The sequence below is a fragment of the Salarias fasciatus genome, chromosome 3, assembly GCF_902148845.1.
Source record: "Salarias fasciatus chromosome 3, fSalaFa1.1, whole genome shotgun sequence".
Taxonomy (NCBI): domain Eukaryota; kingdom Metazoa; phylum Chordata; class Actinopteri; order Blenniiformes; family Blenniidae; genus Salarias; species Salarias fasciatus.
The window spans coordinates 23,463,486-23,484,079 of NC_043747.1; the positions used below are offsets into that span (position 1 = coordinate 23,463,486).

General features: G+C 43.5%; 2 protein-coding genes across 3 annotated transcripts; one reads left to right on the plus strand and one right to left on the minus strand.

Moving 5' to 3' along the window:
- Positions 1–813: 813 nt before the first annotated feature.
- Positions 814–11,517, plus strand: LOC115385951 (E3 ubiquitin-protein ligase TRIM68). Of its 2 annotated transcripts, none has more exons than XM_030088076.1 (15): positions 814–906; positions 3,036–3,177; positions 3,267–3,510; positions 4,930–5,138; positions 6,305–6,409; positions 6,729–6,824; positions 7,614–7,847; positions 7,987–8,134; positions 9,122–9,169; positions 9,340–9,366; positions 9,457–9,521; positions 9,598–9,708; positions 9,821–9,939; positions 10,979–11,075; positions 11,163–11,517. In XM_030088076.1, the coding sequence occupies exons 2-15, from the start codon at positions 3,037–3,039 to the stop codon at positions 11,313–11,315; spliced, it is 1,797 nt and encodes a 598-aa protein (XP_029943936.1). In that variant the 5' UTR covers positions 814–906; position 3,036; the 3' UTR covers positions 11,316–11,517. The 2 variants fall into 2 exon arrangements, with proteins under 2 accessions (XP_029943936.1, XP_029943937.1); XM_030088077.1 differs by lacking the exon at positions 814–906 and adding an exon at positions 927–1,967.
- A 1,292-nt stretch (positions 11,518–12,809) lies between these two features.
- cmasa (cytidine monophosphate N-acetylneuraminic acid synthetase a) lies at positions 12,810–19,313 on the minus strand. Its single transcript, XM_030088092.1, has 8 exons — positions 18,948–19,313; positions 17,901–18,043; positions 17,671–17,826; positions 17,201–17,337; positions 16,647–16,741; positions 16,294–16,465; positions 16,044–16,209; positions 12,810–13,894 (listed from the first exon to the last, which is right to left on the minus strand). The coding sequence occupies exons 1-8, from the start codon at positions 19,160–19,162 to the stop codon at positions 13,680–13,682; spliced, it is 1,299 nt and encodes a 432-aa protein (XP_029943952.1). The 5' UTR covers positions 19,163–19,313; the 3' UTR covers positions 12,810–13,679.
- Positions 19,314–20,594: the final 1,281 nt, after the last annotated feature.

Sequence of the window (20,594 nt, forward strand, 5' to 3'; positions counted from 1 at the left end):
AGCAGCAGGTTTTTCACCTCCTGGTTGGGTTCACTGTATCTGAATCCACTCATCTTTGTCAGGAGGCAGTGTTTCATTTAGAAACGGGATTGACACCTGTGAGAAACACCAAGCGTGGACGTATCAGATTTAATAAAAGGTCAGTGATGGACTGGACATTTCCTACAGTCAATTCTGGCACAAAGAGATGTGACGATAAGAACGGCTAATTTTATACTTCATACCAAAGCTTATGCTGAGTCACGGTGCTCTGAGTTCGGTATGAAAAAGCCGAAATACCAACTATAGAGTATCAGGGACAATGTGGAGGCAGGATTCATCCTGGACAGTCAGCAGGTCATCACAGGACACACTGAGGTCCCGTTTACGCCACGTTTTCAGGAGAAAATGGAAACATTTAGTTATTTCATTCATTTCACGTTTTGATTTCATCTCCAGCCAAGAGTTGCTGTAATAACAATCCATCTTGGTCGTCTGTCCATTTGAGCATCGACCACAGCGGTGGTCACCACAGTTAATGAGTTGAATCAGTCTTTATTTCACTGAACTGTAAAATGTGAGTTCGCTCATGGTGCCTTGAAAAAGTCCCACAGTTTCCGAAGGAACCTGATTTGTTCGGTGCATTGAGGAAAATTCCATCTGTCAAGACGCAGAAGAAGAAGCTTTCTGGAAATCTGGGCTGGAGATAAGATCTGCTGCCACTTGACCTACTCTGCGGTTATGTATGCTCCCCCCCTCCCCCTCGACCTGTCCTGCCACTTTCGGAGAGGCAGGTGAGTGGGCGTGGCCAGACACATTTTTATTCTCCGTCAAGAATCCAGGAGCTCTTTACAAGCGAGTTTGAGCCGTCAAGATACGACTGGCAGCTGAGGGGAGCCCAGAGGTTCTGAACGTACAGTACAGGAGGTACAGTACCACAGTTTACTTTGTTCTTTTGCCTTCAGTGTTAACTGAAGCTGCACTGGCACAGTTTTGATTTCTGACTAAAAGTCCAACATCTGGATCTTGGTGCCTAGATTCTAGATCTTGGATTGTAGATTTTAGTTATTGTCATTTCTGGAACTTCGTGAAAGATTCTTTTGTCACAAAAAATTATAATTATGTTGTTGTTCTATGAACTTCCTGTTAATTTCGTGGCCGGGGCTCCATTGTTGGAGCCAGTCGCCTCTCAATTGAAATGTTCCAGGTTTAATTCCACCTGTTCACAAGACAAAGTGTCCTTGAGCAAGACATTAAATCCCAAGCTGCTTCCAATGGGTGGAATGAACATGACAGCCCCCTCTTTTGATGTGTCAGTGTGATTAACATTGTAAAACTTCCTGAAATACATTTCCCTTTCATATTTTCCAAACATTAGTAATCATCGAAAATCCTAAATTTCGCTTCGGAAACAGATATAACTTAATCTCTCTTGAGTTTGTCTCCTTCTGCAGCTTCAGCCTGGATAAATGTTACGTTTGATCCCCTTGGATCGTCTTTACTGAGGTTAAAATGAGGAATGAGCTGTATGGAGGAAGCAAGGAGGAAAATGAGGAGGAGAATGGGCAAAACTTCAGCCAGATCAAGTATATATTTATCAAGGGGACTCCAACCACTGTGTTTGGCAAATGAAGGCGATATTTCATCTTTTTAAATATAATAACTTGGCATTATCAGTTGGATTATAAGTTTTACAAAGAACAATCAGACTGATGCCACAAAATGACAGAAGACAGTAAATTCCCGCCTCAGCTACAGCTTTTGGCTGGAGTTAGAACTGGACGACAGTTTGTCGTTTTAAATGCTCCCCAACACAATAACACACACAGACACACACACAAACTGATGAACTGCCTGTTAAAGCCTGAGTTGTAAGACAGGAGAGTGAAGGGTCACCTGCAGGTGAAAGTCACGTGAACGTCGTTGACCAGACGTCTGCAACCTTTATGACCAGAAGAGCCGTTTCGGCCTCCTATCAAAGTCATAAGGTTAGTTTGAAGCCATAATATTTAACCTTCAAAATGAGGACAACATGCCTGATGTTTTATGACTCCAAATTAAAACGTTGGAGTAAACATTCATTGGGAGTTCATTTAATGCCTTTTTTTAATGCCATTTTTAATTGTTTTGTGTGTTAGCCACTGTGTTTGCCATTTCACCTGTAGCCTATTTATTTTCATATTTTTTGATGTGATTTACTTTTTAGCTATTTCAGTGATTTTAATCATTTTAAGTATGTTTGTCATTTTGCTTGGTTATTTTATTTATTTATTTATTTATTTATTCATTCATTTTTGGCCAACTTTCCATCGTATTTTTTAGCTGTTTTCACTATTTAAAGGTGTCTTTGTTTTACTTGTTTCAGCCATTATAACCATTTTTGAAAACTGTGTTCCTTTCTTTTTTGCACTGATATGAGGCATTTATTTATTTATTTATTTTATTTTATTTTATTGCTTTTTTCTTCTTCATTTTAGTCCGCTGTTCCACCTTTTTTGTACATTTTATCTAAAAGATTCGGAGTTCTTTAAAAAAGAACTATACAATGTTTTTCGAGCCAAGAACGATTGACTCTTTTTAAAATCTGAGTTCCTGGTCTATGAAGAGAGAAACTACCATTTCAGATGCTTCACGTTGATTTTGAGTATCAACATATTTGAGTTCATGAAAAACAAAAGAGATAACAAGAAGATGGATAACTTCAGAACTTCAGGGAAACAGGGAACAAGCTTCATTATTTGTTGGCCTTCTAACACGAACATTTCAGACACAAAGTGATAAATCAGCTTCATTAAAAGGCATAAGAGCAAGATGAGAAGTTCCAAGGTCACCGTGAACTGAAGCCCAGAAATAGGTCATATGGTTAAAAAAGTAAAAACTAGCTTGAGTAGCTCTAGTGCTCAATTCTGCCCCCTCGTGGTTCATCCATCTGAACCAAATATTTGAACCATGGAGGATTTTTAGGTGAACAAAAACACTGATTTTGTTGCGCTTATTTGATTTTTGTCTTTCTGCACTGATTCCCTGCTGACGTCTGCTGTTCCTGGTCTCTGCAGGATGTCTCTGTACAGCAGCTTCCTGTCCGATGAGCAGTTTCAGTGCTCCATTTGCCTGGATTTGTTCAACAACCCTTCATCCACACCATGCGGCCACAGCTTCTGCATGGGCTGCATCAGCAGATACTGGGACGGATGCAAGGTGACAGAACGTTTGGTTACCTGTCTTCTTGGCGTCTGCTCCCTCCTCTCTGATTGATTTTGACCTCTTCTGATGGTTTCTTCCGTCAGGTTTGCCAGTGTCCTCTGTGCAAAAAGAACTTCCAGAAACGACCGGACCTCCAAATCAACCGGACCCTGCGAGAGATCACCGAGCAGTTCAAATCAATGAAAGGTGGAGGAGGAGGAGGACCAGTGAAGGAGAAGAGAGGAGGAAGGGTAGTGGGAGTGGAAGGAGGCATACCTGGGAGCGTATATGAAGAACTGAAGAAGAAGCTGCCCCACGCTCTGCTCCCGACTGACGCCCAGTCTCACAGTAAGACTCACTTTCGGGGTTCTGGGTAGACTTGAAGGCGTACAGGAGGATTTTTTTAGGTGGTAAATTGCTTGATGGATGGAGATGATGTGGTGGGATGGTGGAGCTTTTCTGAAGATTCCTGCAGCAGAGTTCTGAACCAGTTGGGGTTTATGAATGTACTTTCGAGGGAGGCCAAGGAGCGGGGAGTTAATGTAATCGAGATGGGAGGTGATGAAGATGGCTGTGGATCGGTGAAGAAGACAGAGGGGTGGAGACGTTTTATGGAGCACAGCTGGAAGACAGCAGAGCGGGTGGTGTTAATAATAGTGGATTGGAATGATTGGACTGAGGTGCTGTCCATGAAAACTGAGAAACACTCAAATTTCGCAAGGATAGATTTTGTTTACTGTCAAAACAGAAAACTTTAATCACATTTTGGGGTTTATTAAAAAAAACAACAACAATGATGCTCAATGGCACTTTTTGGAGGTGGAACTTCTTGAAAATGCATCTTTGCAGATGATGAGCTCTTCTTCGATCACCGCGAGACCTCAATGTACTGTTTTTTTTTTTATGAGCCCATGAACATTCTCCATGAGGAAGTTAATGTGCTCATAAAAAGTATGTTAACATGCAGGTTTGACATGTTTACCATCATAGTTTACTGTGACCACGGTGGAGGAATGCTGTTATCTCAAAGTCACATACTGTCATGACCCTCATGTTTTCCTTCTATACTGTGCTTCACTATGTGTTTTCATGATTTGTTTTCCCCTCTGGCTACTTTAATGTGTTCTTGTGCCCTTTCTTGTCTTTCCTCACTGGTGTCTTGTTGAACTGGAAGTCCTGAGTTTTTGGAGGAAAACTTTGTTATTGTCTGCCTACTGAGCATGTGCAGAAGAGCGTTCTACCATGGGGGTGGTGTGCGGTAGTTTTCAGAATGTCAGTTTTGTCCATCTACACTGAGACAGACTCAGCACGTGTTGTCTTCTCCATTCCCCAGTTTTGTGATCTGTGTTTTCCCTCTCGTTTGTAGTTTAGTTTCCTGTTTTGGGGCCTGTTCAGGCCGCAATGTTTTCAAGTGAAAGCGACAACAGCGTAATACCAAAGAAAGACAATAAGCTTGAAAGTTTCCATCGTGCGATTTTCTGGGTGCATTGTTTCATCACAGTAATAAGTAAAGGTATACCCAACAGCATGACCTAGTTACAGTGGACAAATAAAAGTACATTCAGTTTCATTTGATTATCTTGGTGAGCCTTTTGTGGGCCGAACAGAGATGGAAGAAGAGTCTGCCGTCAGTGGCCATAATAGGAATGAGTAGATTGGGTTCCTTATCCAAACACCCCAAACGCCTAACCCTAACCCTAAACGCTGACATATTATCCACTGCTATCCACACGTCTTGATTTCCCATCTGTCTTCTCGCTCTGCCAGATGGGTCCATCTCAGCCACCCTTTCTCCAGGTTCGAGTCCCCTGGGCTCGTCGGTGCCGAACCAGAGTCCGCTCGCCACCATGATGCAAACCTTGCCTCCCCCTCCGCTTCCAGACTCCCGCTCTGGCGGCCGCAGGAGGTTCACCGTGACCGGGGCGGCGAACAGCCACAACCTCCCTCTCTGCGATACCCACAGGAGGGGGATACTGGTGAAGCACCTCTATTAAACTCTCTACTTATCTGAAGGGCCGATCTCAATTGACTACACAACATCTCCTGGAGACTAACCAGGTCTTCTGGGAAGCTGCAGGAAATCCAAACATGCTCACTTTTCTTGGAGACTTTTTCCAGTCTCTAGTAGGTCTCAGAGACGTCCGAGATTTCCTTGACGACGTCTCTATCAATCGTCACAGAGACTAATTTGTTCTGAGACTGGGCAGAAGTCTTCGTGACTTCTCTGAGACACCTCCAAGACTTGCTGGAGAGAGGGACGAGGTGTTTTGTCATCTCTGTGACGCTGATTGATGCTGCTTGGCTCAAGTGATGCTTCTCAAGCCAGTTTTTGGTCTCCTGAGTTGCCATGATGTCTCCGCCAATGAAACAGACCCTTGACGTCCTGTTTCCATGGCAACGTTTCAAGTCCAAACACATGGTTTTTATATTTTCATTCCAGAAATGTTTCACCTTTACACAGCAACATTTTGAAAACAATGTCCTTTTACATGGCAACCGTCAAAACGCTGAAAAAAAATGCAGAGTTCATGTTGGGTCGGGAGTTGGTACTGTTGGATGTTTTTTGTAATAAAACCACACACATGCTGCAGAGAACAACACACTCTAAATATTAACAGTGAGAGAAGATGGACATTCGTATGGACAGAACACCAAGTTGGATTGTTGTTTCGGTGACTGTCAGCTCTAAAAGCACCAAGTCCAGGAGAATCTGGACTGAGACCAGGACCAGGACCAGGACAATTTGGACTGGGAATCATGACACTCTTGGGGAAAATATTGTTCTGGTTGTCCATCTACTGAGCATGTGCAGAATAACTATTTACAATGCCAAAAAAAGGCATTCCACCATCTATACGGCAATGGAGGATTTTTAAAAAATCCACCTTGGGAGACTACACACAGTCTGCAGTGGAAGTTTTAAGACATGAGAGGGAGGGGGACACAGTGGTGTGAGAGTGTGTACTTTTATTACAAAACCAGCCAACATCCCCAACGCGTGACCTAGCATGTTAACTACACCATTGTCAGAACGTTGCTGTTGAAAGGTGAAACTTTTCTGAAATGAAAAGATTTAAAACATTGTTGTATAAACTGGGTCTCCATCTCCCCATCCCTCTCACGTTTTCCTCTCTGCTCTCAGATCTACTGCCGGACTGACCACATGTGCGTCTGTCCGATCTGCGCGTCCGAGGATCATCACGACCACGACACCCTGACCATCGAGGCCGAGTGGATGGAGAGAAAGGTCAGGACGGAGACAGAGTAGAACTCAGAGATAAGAAACCGGTCGACGTCTGACCCCAGTCACCTTGGATTTCATCCATCTTTCAGAGAACAATGGCCTCGAGAAAAATCCAGAGATAAGAAATCTGTGCCATCTTGACTAAAAGTCGCCCGACCTGATGCCGACAATGAGCTCATTTTTCTCTCTTGAAATCAGGTCGACAAAAACTAACGACTGCTCAGACAGTCAGCTGGAAAAACGAAGCATTCTCAACACAGTCAGTCGTTCATTAGACGAATCTCAGGTGAAGTGGTCTCTGCTGGTCTGCTTGTGCGTTCAGGTCCAGCTGGGTGTGTCTGAGCAGCAGATCAAGGAGATGATCAGGGAGCGGATCAGAAAGATGGAGGAGATCCGGCTGGCGGCGGCCGAGCTGGAGGTGAAGCACGCTCACATACACCAAATGCCTCAGCAGTGCCGTCAAACCTGTAAATCCTCCCAGCAAACCATTCCGCTCCACTTTCTTTTCCCATTCGTCTCACATTGTCACCAGTTTATATTTCACTTAACTATTTTGTCGATGTTCTTTTCTCCTTCTATGAAAATTTCCAACTGTGTCCTGATCCTGTATTTTTTTTTTTTTTTTTTTTTTTAATATATGAGTCCCCAGGACTCCCTTGAAAAAAAGGTTTTTAATCTCAGTGGGACCTACCTGGTTAAATAAAGATTAAATAAAAAAAAAAAATGAATTCCAACATCTTTTTGTCATTTATTAATATTTTATTTTGACATCAACATTTTAACTTTATTATTTTATTATTAAATATATTATTAAAATTATTTTATTATCAGTGATACATTTTGTTATTTTGTTACAGTTTAAACCAATTTAATTATTTCATTGTTCAATTATTTTGAACGCTGCTTCCAGTTGTTTGTGACTCTTAATTTGTGAAACTAGAAATTTATCCTGCTAATTCATGTTTAAATTTTAAAGTGTTTTGTTAGCTTAGTATGAAATAGTTTTTTACACAAAAAAACAACATAATTGATAAAGTTTGAGCAGACTTAAAATGTTTATTAAAAATTTGTAGTTTGTGTTTGGTGTTGGGTTTGTGTATGGAATGAACTAGTTAGCAGGGTAGTTACAGATTTAGCTAGCTGGTTAGCTAGTTTGCGAGTCAGTTTTTAGTGTGACGGCGGTGTGTTTCACGCCTCCGTCCTGCAGAAGGCGGTGCAGCGAGAGACGGCGGGCAGCATGCGGCTCTTCTCCACGCTGGTGTCGGCCGTGGAGCGCTCCCAGGCCAAACTGATGGAGGTGGTGGAGATGAACCGGCGGGCGGCGCAGCACCAGGCCGACAGCGCCCTCCGGCAGCTGGAGCTGGAGGTGGAGGAGCTGCGGCGGCGGGAGAGCGCGCTCGCCCAGCTCGGCCATTCGGAGGACCACATACACTGCGTCAAGGTGGGCGGGATTCAGAGAAGTGCTGGACTCACTGCACCACCTGGTGGTGGAAGACAGAATTACAGGACCGAAGTAGATTTGTCTGCTACTATAACATGATTTAAGTTTATTTGGATTTTTCTTCTGTTCTACTTTCCAGATGTTTCCCACCATCTCCAGCCCGCCTCCAGCCAGGGACTGGACCGGGGTGTCGGTGAACTCCGACCTCGGGACGCGGGACATCTACCGGTCCGTGGTGGCGCTGGTGCAGAAGTTCCAGGAGGAGCTGAACCAGGTGGCAGAAACAGGTCGGTGCAGCTAGAAGCGTCTGGCTCGGGTCCAGAAATATCAACGGAGACGTTGATTCAACCCGAAAAAACCATCGAGCCACAGAATGAACTTTGCCATAGTTTCTGTTCCCTTCTGGCCTTGTTTCAGTGGTGTTTGATTTTTTTTTTTTTTCAAATGTTTTTCAGAATGTACAATCAGGTTATATCCTATGATAAGGTAAATTAGGCAGAATAGATGGATTTACTGAAAGTAGAAAAAATAGATAAAGAAAACAAAAAATATATAAAAGTAAAGTTTAATTATTAATTTAATTTAATCAAATTAAAGAATGAAAGGAAAATTAAAATAGAAAAAGAAAAAACCACAAGCATAAAGAAAACAAAAATAATTTAAAAGATGGAGTAGAGAAAAATTAAAAAAAATTAAAATTAAAAATAATTGCTTGTTGAGTTTAAGTTGCTGTAACAAGTGGGAAGATCTCTAAAACGGTCTTCAGAAGCCAAAAATGTAATGAAATATATCTAGATTGGACTGGTGAAACTTCATGAATCCAGCCTCAGTTTTGTATATGTAGCCATTTTTTTCTACTTTATTTTAGATAATTAGCTTATTTTGCAGCTCATGACAATTTTCATTGAGTGGAAGACCCTGAAAACGTCTCTTTTGGCCATGCAGGTCGCAGACCTAACAGAGAGTTTACAATTATCAACCAAGAAGAATTCCCAAACATGTTTTCCAATAAACGTTGTGACTTTTAATGAAGGGGTTTTGGGTTTATTTTGCAAAAACTGGGAACACTTTTCCAACAGAAATCAATAGGGTTTTATTAAAAGGAAAGAAACCCTGCAGAATATTTTAGTGCCATGGAGACTTACTGAAATTATAGAATCGGTTTCAGTGTAACAAATCCCACATCTGGCATTTAATCAAACATCTTTGGATGCTGATATAGTTTGTGAGGAGCTTTCTCACCTTTGGATGTTATTTTTTTTTTTTACCCTCAGGTTTCCCTGCTCCAGTCCTGGAACCCAGTCCAGTCCGAACTCAACCCAGTAAGCATCTGCTCCCCCGTTCATATATCCTCATTATAAACACTCACTTAGCACATAAACTGCTTATTTTCAACTCCTCAAGTCACTTTAATCTTTCTTATATCAACTTTTTTTGCAGCAATAAGTCAGTTTATTAATGCCAGCGTGTCGTTTTCTTTGTTTTTCTGCAGGAACAAAGAAGATACAAGAGTATGCATGTATGCCTCACTCACACTATTTCACTTTAACACTATAAGCAAAAAATAGAGCTTCAATAAGACTGAAATAGAATAATGTATCCTCTGCAGTGGACGTAACTCTGGACGGTGATACAGCTCACCCCCGGCTGCTGCTGTCAGACGACCTGAAAAGTGTAGGAAAACTGTCAAACTGGTTGGTGGAACAATATTAGACGCAAGGAAGCGTCACGGTGTTTGTTGGACTTGCAGGTGAGATGTGGAGAGCGACACCAGCTGCTGCCAGACAACCCGGAGAGGTTCGACCGGGTGGTGTGTGTCCTGGGGAGGGAAGCCATCTCCTCCGGGAGACACTACTGGGAGGTAAAAAGCTCCAGGCTGGAAATCCTGGAAAGCAGTGTATCCAGGAAACGTCCATATCAACCAGAATGAGTGTACCGCACCGTCCCTGATCCAGGGTGTCTGTCCCGGACAGGTGGAGGTCGGGGGGAAGACGGACTGGGACCTCGGGGTGGCCAAACACTCGGTGAACCGGAAGGGGAAGATCCAGTACACTCCGTGTAACGGCTTCTGGTTCCTCAGCCTCAGAGACAAGTCAGTGGTTTTAACTCACATTTAAACACAGCAGACATGTTGGAATGCAGCAGATCCAGGAGAAACATCCTCTAATGGCCATTCTTAGAATAAGACAGTAAAAGATTTAATATGTTCAACCAACAATATCAAGAATGACCACTAGGTGGCAGTGAACATGCAGTGTCTTTGTGGTGAGGATGAGGATGATGATCATTGTTGATCTTTCAGGGTTGATTCTATATTTATTCACATCATTCAATACCTGCCTCTCATTTCATCTCAGCTAAAATTTTAAAAAAAGAATAAAAATTTAAAAATAGATTTTTCAATAAGCGAACAAACCCTAATTTAATTTTAATCCCCCACCCCAGATAAAAACAAAAACAACAACAAACTGACTTACAATTTTTACTGTCTAAATAAATAAATAAGTAATTTAAAGTTTCTAACAATACAAAATATTTAGATGTTACATTTAGAAATGAATCAGTTTAGATCGACTCAGTTTGACCTGATAAAGGTATTACCTTTTTACAAAGATTTGATTTTTGACATTTAAATTCATGACAGAAATATTACCATCAGCATTAGCATTAGCATTAGCCACAGTAGTTGTCTCCACCTCAGTTGATGCTTCACTGAACTCTTGCTTACTACAGTATTTTCCTCATTAAGCTAGGACTAGCAGTGGATTTCCCTCTGTGGCTTTAGCATTAGCATTAGCCTGAAACGGGTTTACATGTATACACGCTAACATCTAGATTATAGAGCATCTTCCTCCCATTAACTGATGTGTACTACTTACTGAAAGAACTGTTAGCATTAGCATTAGCATTAGCCAATGCTGTGTTACTATTTCACTTACCTCCTGTTCACCAGAAGGTCTTACTGATCCTCAGCTAACTCAGTCTGACTGAGAGTAACTGTAAACAGCATTAGCATTAGCTTGTGATTAGCAGCTCATTATCTTGTCCACATTGGTGAAAATCTGTTAAATAAAAAAAGTAAAATAGTGACTAAAAGTGAAATGAAGTGCTGAATTTGCGTTCCACCTCAGGAGCACCCTGGCCTTCCGGACCGAACCCTCCACAGACGTCCACATGAACCTCCCCCCCAACAAGATCGGGGTGTTTGTGGACTTCGAAAAGGGACAGGTGCAGTATGGCAGACACGTTTCCCCGTCACCGCCGTCCGTTTGTCCCGCCGTGATCAGCCCCGGCAATTTGCCCCCCCCACTGCAGGTATCCTTCTACAACGTGGACGCCAAGATCCACATCTACACCTTCAACGACATCTTCAACGAGAGCATCTACCCCTTCTTCAGCCCCTGCACCAACAAGTCGGGGAAGAACGACGGGCCGCTGGTCATCACGCCGGTCAACGTGACGGAGTGACGCCCGAACGCACCGCCGGGGCCCAGCTCATCGCTCTCCTGTCCCGAACACACCTGAACGCTCTGCCAAAACTGATTCCTGCCGAGTTCCGATTCTTAAAGTTCTGTTTTCAAAATGTGTCAGACTGTGAGTGGTTTATAACGCTGCTGAAATGTATTCAGATGTTCTTCTTATTTGACCATTAAAGCATTTTCATTTACTACTTATTGTATTCTCAAGTCTCTTTATCAACATTTTACTCGTGTTTTAATTAATTGTAAAGTTTTAGGCCCAGACTACAGAGCATCTTCCTCCCGCTGACTGATGTAAAGCAGGAGTCATGTGACTGACGGCTCATCCAATGCTGATGTGGAAATCATCACATGCTGGTCAAACTGTAATAAAGTGCACATTTTTTCCAGTTTTCCCGCTGAAAAGACCATGTTTGTGAGAAGGTGCAGTTAGAAATTGGGCCACAAGAGGGAGCCTCAGTTCCATCCAGAAAATGTCCTCACAGCTATATTAAAGCACACAACAGACACCAAGTTGTGTCTTTTTTCCTCAAATTTTCCATATTGAAGCATTAATATGGCTGTTTAATGTTAATGTATACAGAATGCCTGATGTGTACAGCTGCAGTGGGGGAGGGGGGTACTGAGAGGGAGCAGTCCCTGGAGGTCTAACCTTTCATGGATGGAGGAATGTGGTGGGACCGGTGTGGTGAAGGGGGGAGGGAGGGGAGGTTCTGCTATCCTATAACCGTCACTTTCAACACGACAAATCCGCTAAAGAGACAAGAAGGGAGTTCTTTTAATTCCTGTAACTTCTGAAACTGTCTGAGAAAGACCTGGACCGTCTGACCCAGACCCAGACTCCTATATCAGGCTCAGAGACATGAACAGCCTCAACTCCTTTAAACACTCAGATTTCAAACTTCAACTAAACCTTTGAAAAAGGCAGAGGCGTTACTCCCTACAAGAATCCACCAAGTCTAGTTTGATGACAGTTTGTTATTTTGCAGATAATAGAGGCTAATTGTTACCAGCAGCTGTGAAAACAGCACCTAAAAAAACTCTATTCAACTTGAATATTTATTCTAGAAACAAGGCGAGAAGTAATCGATCTTCAGTTTCTGTATTTTCTCACCTGTTACTGATTCTGGGAAATGTTTAATGCATAATATGAAATTAACATCGACTAAAATCCAGATTATAGAACATCTTCCTCCAGATTATAGAGCATCTTTAGCACCACATCACAGTGATCTTTATAAAAAGTAGGAGTTTCAAATAAAACTGTAATCAGTTTCAGTGATAACCTTCCATTTATTGCTTTTTTTTTTTTAAATGAAGATTTCAACTCAAAACATGAAACACACGCTGGGGAATATTTGATCTTCCCGAGAATTAAATATGTCTTCGTGCTGGGATGGATCAGAAAATAGAAAATCACACAAATGCAGAGAAGGAGGTAATCAACACAAAAAGGCACTTTCAGGGCATCATGACATTGAAATAAATGAGCAGGAAACACTTCATGTTTAATTTAAATTAATAGAAGGTTTTGTTACAGTGACTTCATCAGTGCAAACCGGGTCCTTCATGGTGTCAGAATAACCAAACCACAGCTGATAAATCCTCCTCGAATCAACCCGGGATTCATTTTGCTGGTTCAGAAGAAAGAAACGAGGAACGAAACGTCTCTGAAGACTCTAAATGTCTAAAAACCTTTCTGAAAGTCAAACGAAAAGCTCAATTATTCCTTTAAAATCAAATTAAAAAAAAAAAAGTTATTGGAACAGAAAGAGCATTGATTGGTACAATAAATGAAAGAACAGGAGAAAAGCTGATTGGAGTCTGTTTCATCGTTCAGATTTAAAATAAAAATGTTGAATCGTGTCTTTAAATCAACAAAATTGATGAATTTCGGTCTTGCAGTCATGGCTAGTTTCACCTTGAAGCTACATTTTTTTTTGGTCAAAATGTCAAAAAATATTTCCAAATGATTAAAAACATATATAGTACATATTCATCACAATGTATTTTTAACAAATAAAACAATGACACACCTAGAGTGGTTTTTTTTTTTCGATTTTAAATCATACATTTTGTAAAACTTACATTTATCCACTAAACTAGCTTTTCAGAAACTTAGTAGGGATTTGTACGAGTAGTAAAGATTTTGGTAAAAAGATTCTGAACATGAAAAACAGACTATTTTGAAAAATCTTCTTGAAAGATGTGTGGTTTTTAGAGCGACTTCAGAGCCTATCGATGATTTTAATATCGAGAACAGGCTGAATGTGGAGGAATCTCTTCCTTCGTGGTCACGACACAATCTGAGGTTTAATCTGTGATTCCAGCATTTTCCAGAGAGCCGCAGCGGTTAGAAGTTGTGGCGGTCGATGCGGTCCTGGGCCATCTGGGACTTGGCCTTCTGCTTCTGCAGCAGGATGTGGTCGGCGAACTCGCGCACGGCGCCCAGGCCGCCGCGGCTGTGGCAGGTGTACTTGGCGGCGTTGATGGCCTCCACCGGGGCGTCCTTGGGCACGGCGCTCAGGCCCGCCAGGTTCAGGCATTTGGTGTCCACGTCTTCGTTCCCTGAGGAGGAGAGGAGGAGGAGGGGCGGTGAGACCGGCGCAGGCCGACGCCCCCTTCACACGACGGAAGCGGTGGTTTCCACTGAAGGCGTGAAAGTTTTGGCGGTACGTTTACACGACAACGGTGCTCAAAGCCAATGATGCTTATTGAAAATGTTCCGAATCCATCTCCATGGAAACGCAGCTTTTTGGAAACAGTCTGACTCTGTGGATGGTGAAAAAAACTTTTTTAAAAATACTCTTATCTCCACAGAAGCAGCAGAAAATGCAACTTTGAAAACGCTCCAACTACATTTCTGTGAAAATGGGGGGAGATTAATCTTTTAGGAAACTCTTCAACTATCTCCATGGAAACAAGGGAAAATGCAACTTTTTGAAAAAGGCTTCCAAAGCTCCGAATCCATCTCCGTGGATATGACTAAAATGCAACTTTTCGGAAATGTTTCGACTTGAGAAAATTCCAACAAAGTCTCAGTGGAAATCGGGGAAAACTACTATTTGGAAATAATCTGACTCTGTAGACGAGGAAAATGTGTTTTTGAAAATACTTTGTCTTTGTGGAAACGGGGGATCTCCCAAATTTTTGAACTCTTTGACTAAAGGAGGGAAAATGCAACTTTTTGGAAAATTTTAAAGTTAGCCTAAAACTAACACCGTTATCTAATAACACTTGTTTTGAATTAGAAGTTGTGGAAATTGAAGAAATTAATTACATTTTTCATATTTACTGTTTGCATGGTCTCCAGGACACAAAATCATCTTACAAACTTGTTTTTATACTGAGATCAGTACATGGTAACAATGAAAAAGTCATTACATTCCTAAACTCGTCTGTAGGTTGGAAGGTTTGAACCGATTCCTGAAGGATTCTAACTTTTCGACATGGTAGCTCTTAAGTTTTCTCCACCGTTGATTCTGGTTCTTTGAATGTGTTGAGACCGTTTAAACTGATTCCACCACGTCACATTTTATGGCTCCAACTAACAAACTGCAGACATCTGAAAGCCTGTCATCCAATGAACTGCTTACAGGCTGTTTTCTCCATATTGAAGGATTTAAAATCCCGGCTCAGAGGTCCTTGAAGGGTGGAGGTGACCTGACCTCTATTCAGCACGAGACCAGATAAAACCTCCGTACAGTCATCTGAAGGCCACAAACTGGTGAACTGCTGACAAGGATCCATCAAATCATGATCAACTGCACACATTTTAAGACATATTTTTCACATTTTTTTGTTTCAATTGATCCAGCTTATTGTTTTTGTTTTGAAAATGATTTCTCACTAACAATAGAAGTGGATGAAGTCGAGTTTTAACCACGGTTTGGATTGGACTTGGTAGAGTTTCCGGCCGGTAGTTTAACTGGATTTCAATTACTTCTGGTCATAATGTCAGTTTTAGTTGGAGCCACTTGATCTTCCAGATGGTCAGAAACCGGCTTCTCACTTTAACTCTGTGACTTTCTTTGAAATCCATTCTCAGTGGGTTTAGACTAGTTTTCAGAACGGTCTTAGACACGTTTCTTACTGGTTTGGACATGTTTTTGTCTTCTTTCTGTACTGGTGGTTTTTAAACTGGTCTCTGGCAGTTAGTTGGACTGGTTTTGGACGAGTTCTCTACTGGTTTGGACATGTTTTTGTCTTCTTTCTGTACTGGTGGTTTTTAAACTGGTCTCTGGCAGTTAGTTGGACTGGTTTTGGACGAGTTCTCTACTGGTTTTTAGACTAGCTTTAACTGGTTTTAGGCTATTTCTTTCCCCAAAATGTCTTTGGACTGAACTGAAAATCATTTACGTGGTTTTTCACCGGTTTTTAACAAGTTTTGGACTGGTCCCCGACTGGTTTCTTGCTAGGAGATTTGAGACGATTTCAGTTCAGCTTCATGCTAAGTTCAAACAACAACATTTCAAGTGAAAAACATTGTCTTTATGTTGTCACTTCAGAAATGTTTCAAGTTTATACAGAAACGTTTTAAAAACGGTGTTTTTTAAAGCATCTGCTTCAAGTCGTTTCCAAAAAGTCGCATTTCGGAGGTTGAAAGCACCGTTGTCCATTAAACAAACCCCCAGAACGCAAGAAATGTTTCATGATTCCACCTGAAAACGCCACATAATCCCAGTTTCACATCACACATTTCTAAAATATGCCTTACCCATATACGCCACGTCCTTCCACTCCAGCTTCTTCTGCTTGACGATGGGCTCCAGGTCGTCCAGCGGCTGGTTCCCCACCTGCACCACCTGGCAGCCCGTCCTCTTGGCCAGCCTGTCGGCCAGCGCCTGGCTCACGGGGTCCTCGGCGGAAGTGAGCAGCACCACCTTCGCGGGGCGGGACGGAGCGGAGGGTGAGAGGGTCACCGGGTGGAGGACGGGTCACCCTGAGCAGTGAGGGGGACGGCCTACCTCCACGCCCTCCGCCTGCAGCTTGCGGATGGCCGTGGTGTCTTTGGTGTTCAGGGTCACCATCTCCTCTCCGGCGGTGGACAGGTAGACCCTGCCGTCCGTCAAGCATCCGGACACCTGGATGATCGTCATGCACGCCACCTCCGGAGTGTTTCGACCAAAGTAACCATATCTGTTAGAGGTAGAAACCAAGGAGACCTCAGATTCATCCGTTCCTCCTTTATGACCCCAAATCCTGAAGCTTCAAAAGTAAAGTATGGCTTATTTCTAGCTAAAAACATTCTTAGAAATGACCATGTAATACTGCTTTACACCACCAGATGGTGCAGGGAGTGACGCCATGCGTTTCTCACCTGAGCACTCGCTGCTCCGCCACGGGCCAGTCGATGTCCACGTCGATGTCCACGCTGTACTCCGGCAGCATCTCATAGTATGCGATCTTCCCTGCCTCCAGAGACAATCACGATTAAAGCATTAGAGCTAAAAGAAAGCTCGAAATTTACCCTAAAGTCGTCAGCCGGAAGCAGATTCTCGCTGTAATCCAACAGATCTAGAGATCAATGGTCAATACATGAAACAAATGGCTGTTTCTGTCCAATTTAAATGTGAGATTTGAAGATGTCCGGTTAATTTTTAATAATACAGAATGTGTCCTCCCTGTTAAATTAGCTGCCATATATCTCACACTTCCTGGTCATAGGTTTAATAAAGCCATTAAGGTGGCCCAGCCCCGCCGTACACCTTCACTCCAGAGAGAGAGGCGATAAAACAAGCATAAGGACAGAGAACAATGCCATAAAAGTGAAGGTACGGCTGGAATTCGTCCCTCGGTTCGCCCATACATCAATCATGGAGCACGTGGTGAGCTACGTCTGCACTCCCAGCCGCGTGCGACGCTCCCGTTTACCTGCAGGCATCCGGACTTCTGGAGGATCTCCTTGGTGCCGAAGTAGAAGGAGCCGTTCTCGCACAGCTCGCCATCCCAGTCCTGGCGCCGTGGCCGGTAAAGGGGGTCAATGTTGAACGGCACGGTGAGCTCGCCGGCTGAGGAGGAAGCAGGACGCGTTCACTACCTTATAAACATCCGCCTCACACGCTCTGTTTGTTCACAGGGCGGCGTGGTGGGCCAGCAGTTTACACTTCCTCCCCGCAGCTTGTCGATACAAGAAAAGGTGTGCAGGTATGCTTCAGGAGCTTCATCCTTCTAACACAACCTTTGGCACACAATGCCCGTTTTTCAGACAGTGTAAGAAGAATAAAGATTAACTAGAGCTGCAACGTACATTTTAGAGCATAACTATACCAGCCGACAGTTAATCAGTTACTGCGTCTGTCTTCCATACTACAACCACCCCGTACGACAGCCTGCTGACTTACAGTCTTTCTTGACCTCCTTCCAGCGGAACTGGTGCCTCCGGACCACGGCGAAGACCGAGTCGTAGCCCTGCTCCGTGATCATCGCCACGGCCTCCTTCACGTGGAACGGGTGGAGGCAGGGCGACGTGGCCTGGATGTGGCAGATCACGTCCACCTCTGTGGAGACAACCGCAGGGTGAGCCGCCCGCCAGACGCCCGCCGCCGTCTCTCCAGGAGGTGCCGCTTTTTACCCGGGTTGAGCCGGACGAACTCCAAGATGGTCTCCAGCGAGGACGAGGAGTCTCTGGAGACCTCGGGACTCCTCCGGTGCACCTGGGCACCCCAGGACTTGGCCACCTTCTCGATCTCGTCATGGTCCGTCGACACCCACACACTGTAAAAATACAAGTGTGTCATCAGCATACAGGCATCTGCAACGGGGCTGAGGATCTTGATAGTTAGCGATAACTACCTAAGTACTGACCTATTTGTCTATCCATCCAGGCATCTACATATTTCCTATGACGGAGTGCCGTAATGGGCTTCCAGGGCGTCTTTAAACCCCATCTCTTTCGGGTATGGGCAACTGTACTTGACAATAAAGAGTATTCTGATTCTATGACCAAACCGTCTACCATCCATATAGTTACCTACCTACCCACTGACCAACCTGTCCAACCAGCCAGCTATCAATCCATCTATCTAGTTAGCCACATGCTGACCAACCTGTCCACCCATTCATTTATCCATCCATCATCCACCCGTCTACCTACATACTTACTGACAGACACACCTGTCCCGTTCATCCATCCTTTATCTAAGACATACCACCCAACCACTCTACCTGTCCAGGATGCAGTAAATGCAGAGAAATAGTGTCCCCTAAGGAATCAGTAACTTCCTTCTTCAATAAAAACTTTATTTACATCTGTATAGAGTGGGAGCGATTGGCTTGTATGCTGTAATTTTTTTAAATGCTGCACAGTACTTTGTGTTGGTTTATTATGAAAAGTTCTACATTCTTACAGGTTGAATAATTGGTTGACTATAACTGGACTATTATAGTTTAGAATTCCTGGACGTAAAGCTCTGTTATTCAAGTCTTTTTTGACATTTCCATAAAAACAAATACACTTTTAAAATGATCAGATATCAATAAAAAAGTAAACACAGTGGGGATAGTCGTGACTGTTCAATTATTTAGCGAGAGAAGACTCCATGAATTAAATATGGAGAGGGTAAAGGTAAAGTAAAGCAGATTTAGGAGGTAAATGGAAACAGGACGGAGGTTTTCGGACCTGTCGAAGACGTCGGAGTCCACGGCGGCTCTCAGCACCCAGCCCAGCAGCGGCACTCCGGCCAGCATCTTGATGTTCTTCAGCGGGATCCCCTTACTTCCGCCCCGGGCCAGGATCAGCGCCGCGACGTGCCGCTTCCCGCCGGGCCGCTGCTGCTTGCTGGCGGACGCCGCTCCGTTATTATCCCCGGTGAGCGCTCGCTTCCTGGGCAACATGACGGCGGCTCTGCGGTCCCGGTTCGGAGGAGGAAGAAGAGGAGGCGGAAGGAGCTCCGGTAAAGCGGCGGCGGGAGGCTGGGACACGTCGCTGAACCACCAGGAAGGAAGGGGGGGCTCGACTCGAGTATTTATGGTGGATCCGCTTCCTCTCCTTCTGCCGTCTAAATCCAGTCGAGTGAGAGGACTGCTGCCTCACTGCTGCCATCTTCTGCCTCACACACACTCACACACACACACACCCCTTCCCTCCTCTGTGAAGCAGCGTCTGGTTCTCCAGCTCTCAGGGTGGTGGGGTACCTCCAGGGCCTGTCCTGGGACTCTGGAACTTTACTCATTGAACAGTCTGTTAGTCAGTTCTCTGTCCAGATCTTAAAAATATCAGTGTACTGCAAAAAAGGTGTCCCAAATACAAGATATCAACACCAAATGAAGGAATAGAGGTAGAAATTGTCATCATTAAATGACACAAATAATTGTATTTTGGGTTGAAGAAGACATATTATCTATCTATCTATCTATCTATCTATCTATCTAACTGTCTGTCTGTCTCTCTGTCCAACCGTCATCCCATCCATTTGTCTGTATCCATTTTTCCGTCCGGCCATCTGTCCATGCTTCCATCTGTCTCTCCATCCATCCATCTATCCGAGTATCTGTCTGTCTGTCTGTCTGTCTGTCTGTCTGTCGGTTGGTCTGTCCGTCCGTCCGTCCGTCCATCTATCTATCTGTCTGTCTCTGGCCCTGTTTACACCACAACGTTTCAAATCAGCTTTGCGTGTTCGTTCTGTAAAAGTTTCACCGGTCTGAAAACAACATCCATTTTCGTGTCTCCACACTGACGCTGCTGTCAGACATCCATTGATTTACTGTAAAATTCCTCATATACACATAGCTATGCAGCTTCTGCACACGCCAGCTTGCATTGTGTTCCAGAGTGTTAGGAACCAGGGGGGTACTTTCACAGGACGGTCAGGAACGTGCCTGTTGTGGTGCAGTTTGTCGGTTGAATAGCCTAGAACCAGCTTCTTCTCACTAATATCTCAGTGTGTTGATTGTACAAGCTAGAGTTTTGGATTTTATTCTGGAGTTTGTCTATGAACAGGCTTCTCTTTGTGATCTTTGCTGCTGTCTGTGACTCCGTCCTCGACCTGCCTGACCTGTGCGTTTACTCCTGGTGGGTGTGAAGGTGAGATTTCAGCTCTTTTCCCAACAGCCGATTGTTACATAAGCTACTCCTTCACAGGAACTAGTTCTGTGACATTTTTATAGCTATAGCTATTTTTTGGACAGGCTGCTCACTGACATTTTCCAGATTCTCTGAATTTTTTATTTTTTATTTTTTTTGCTATTTGCAGGTTGTCTCCTCAGAGTTAAAGCTAAAATGAGCAGAAAGATATGACATTCTTCATTTTTATTCATTTTCCAGCTT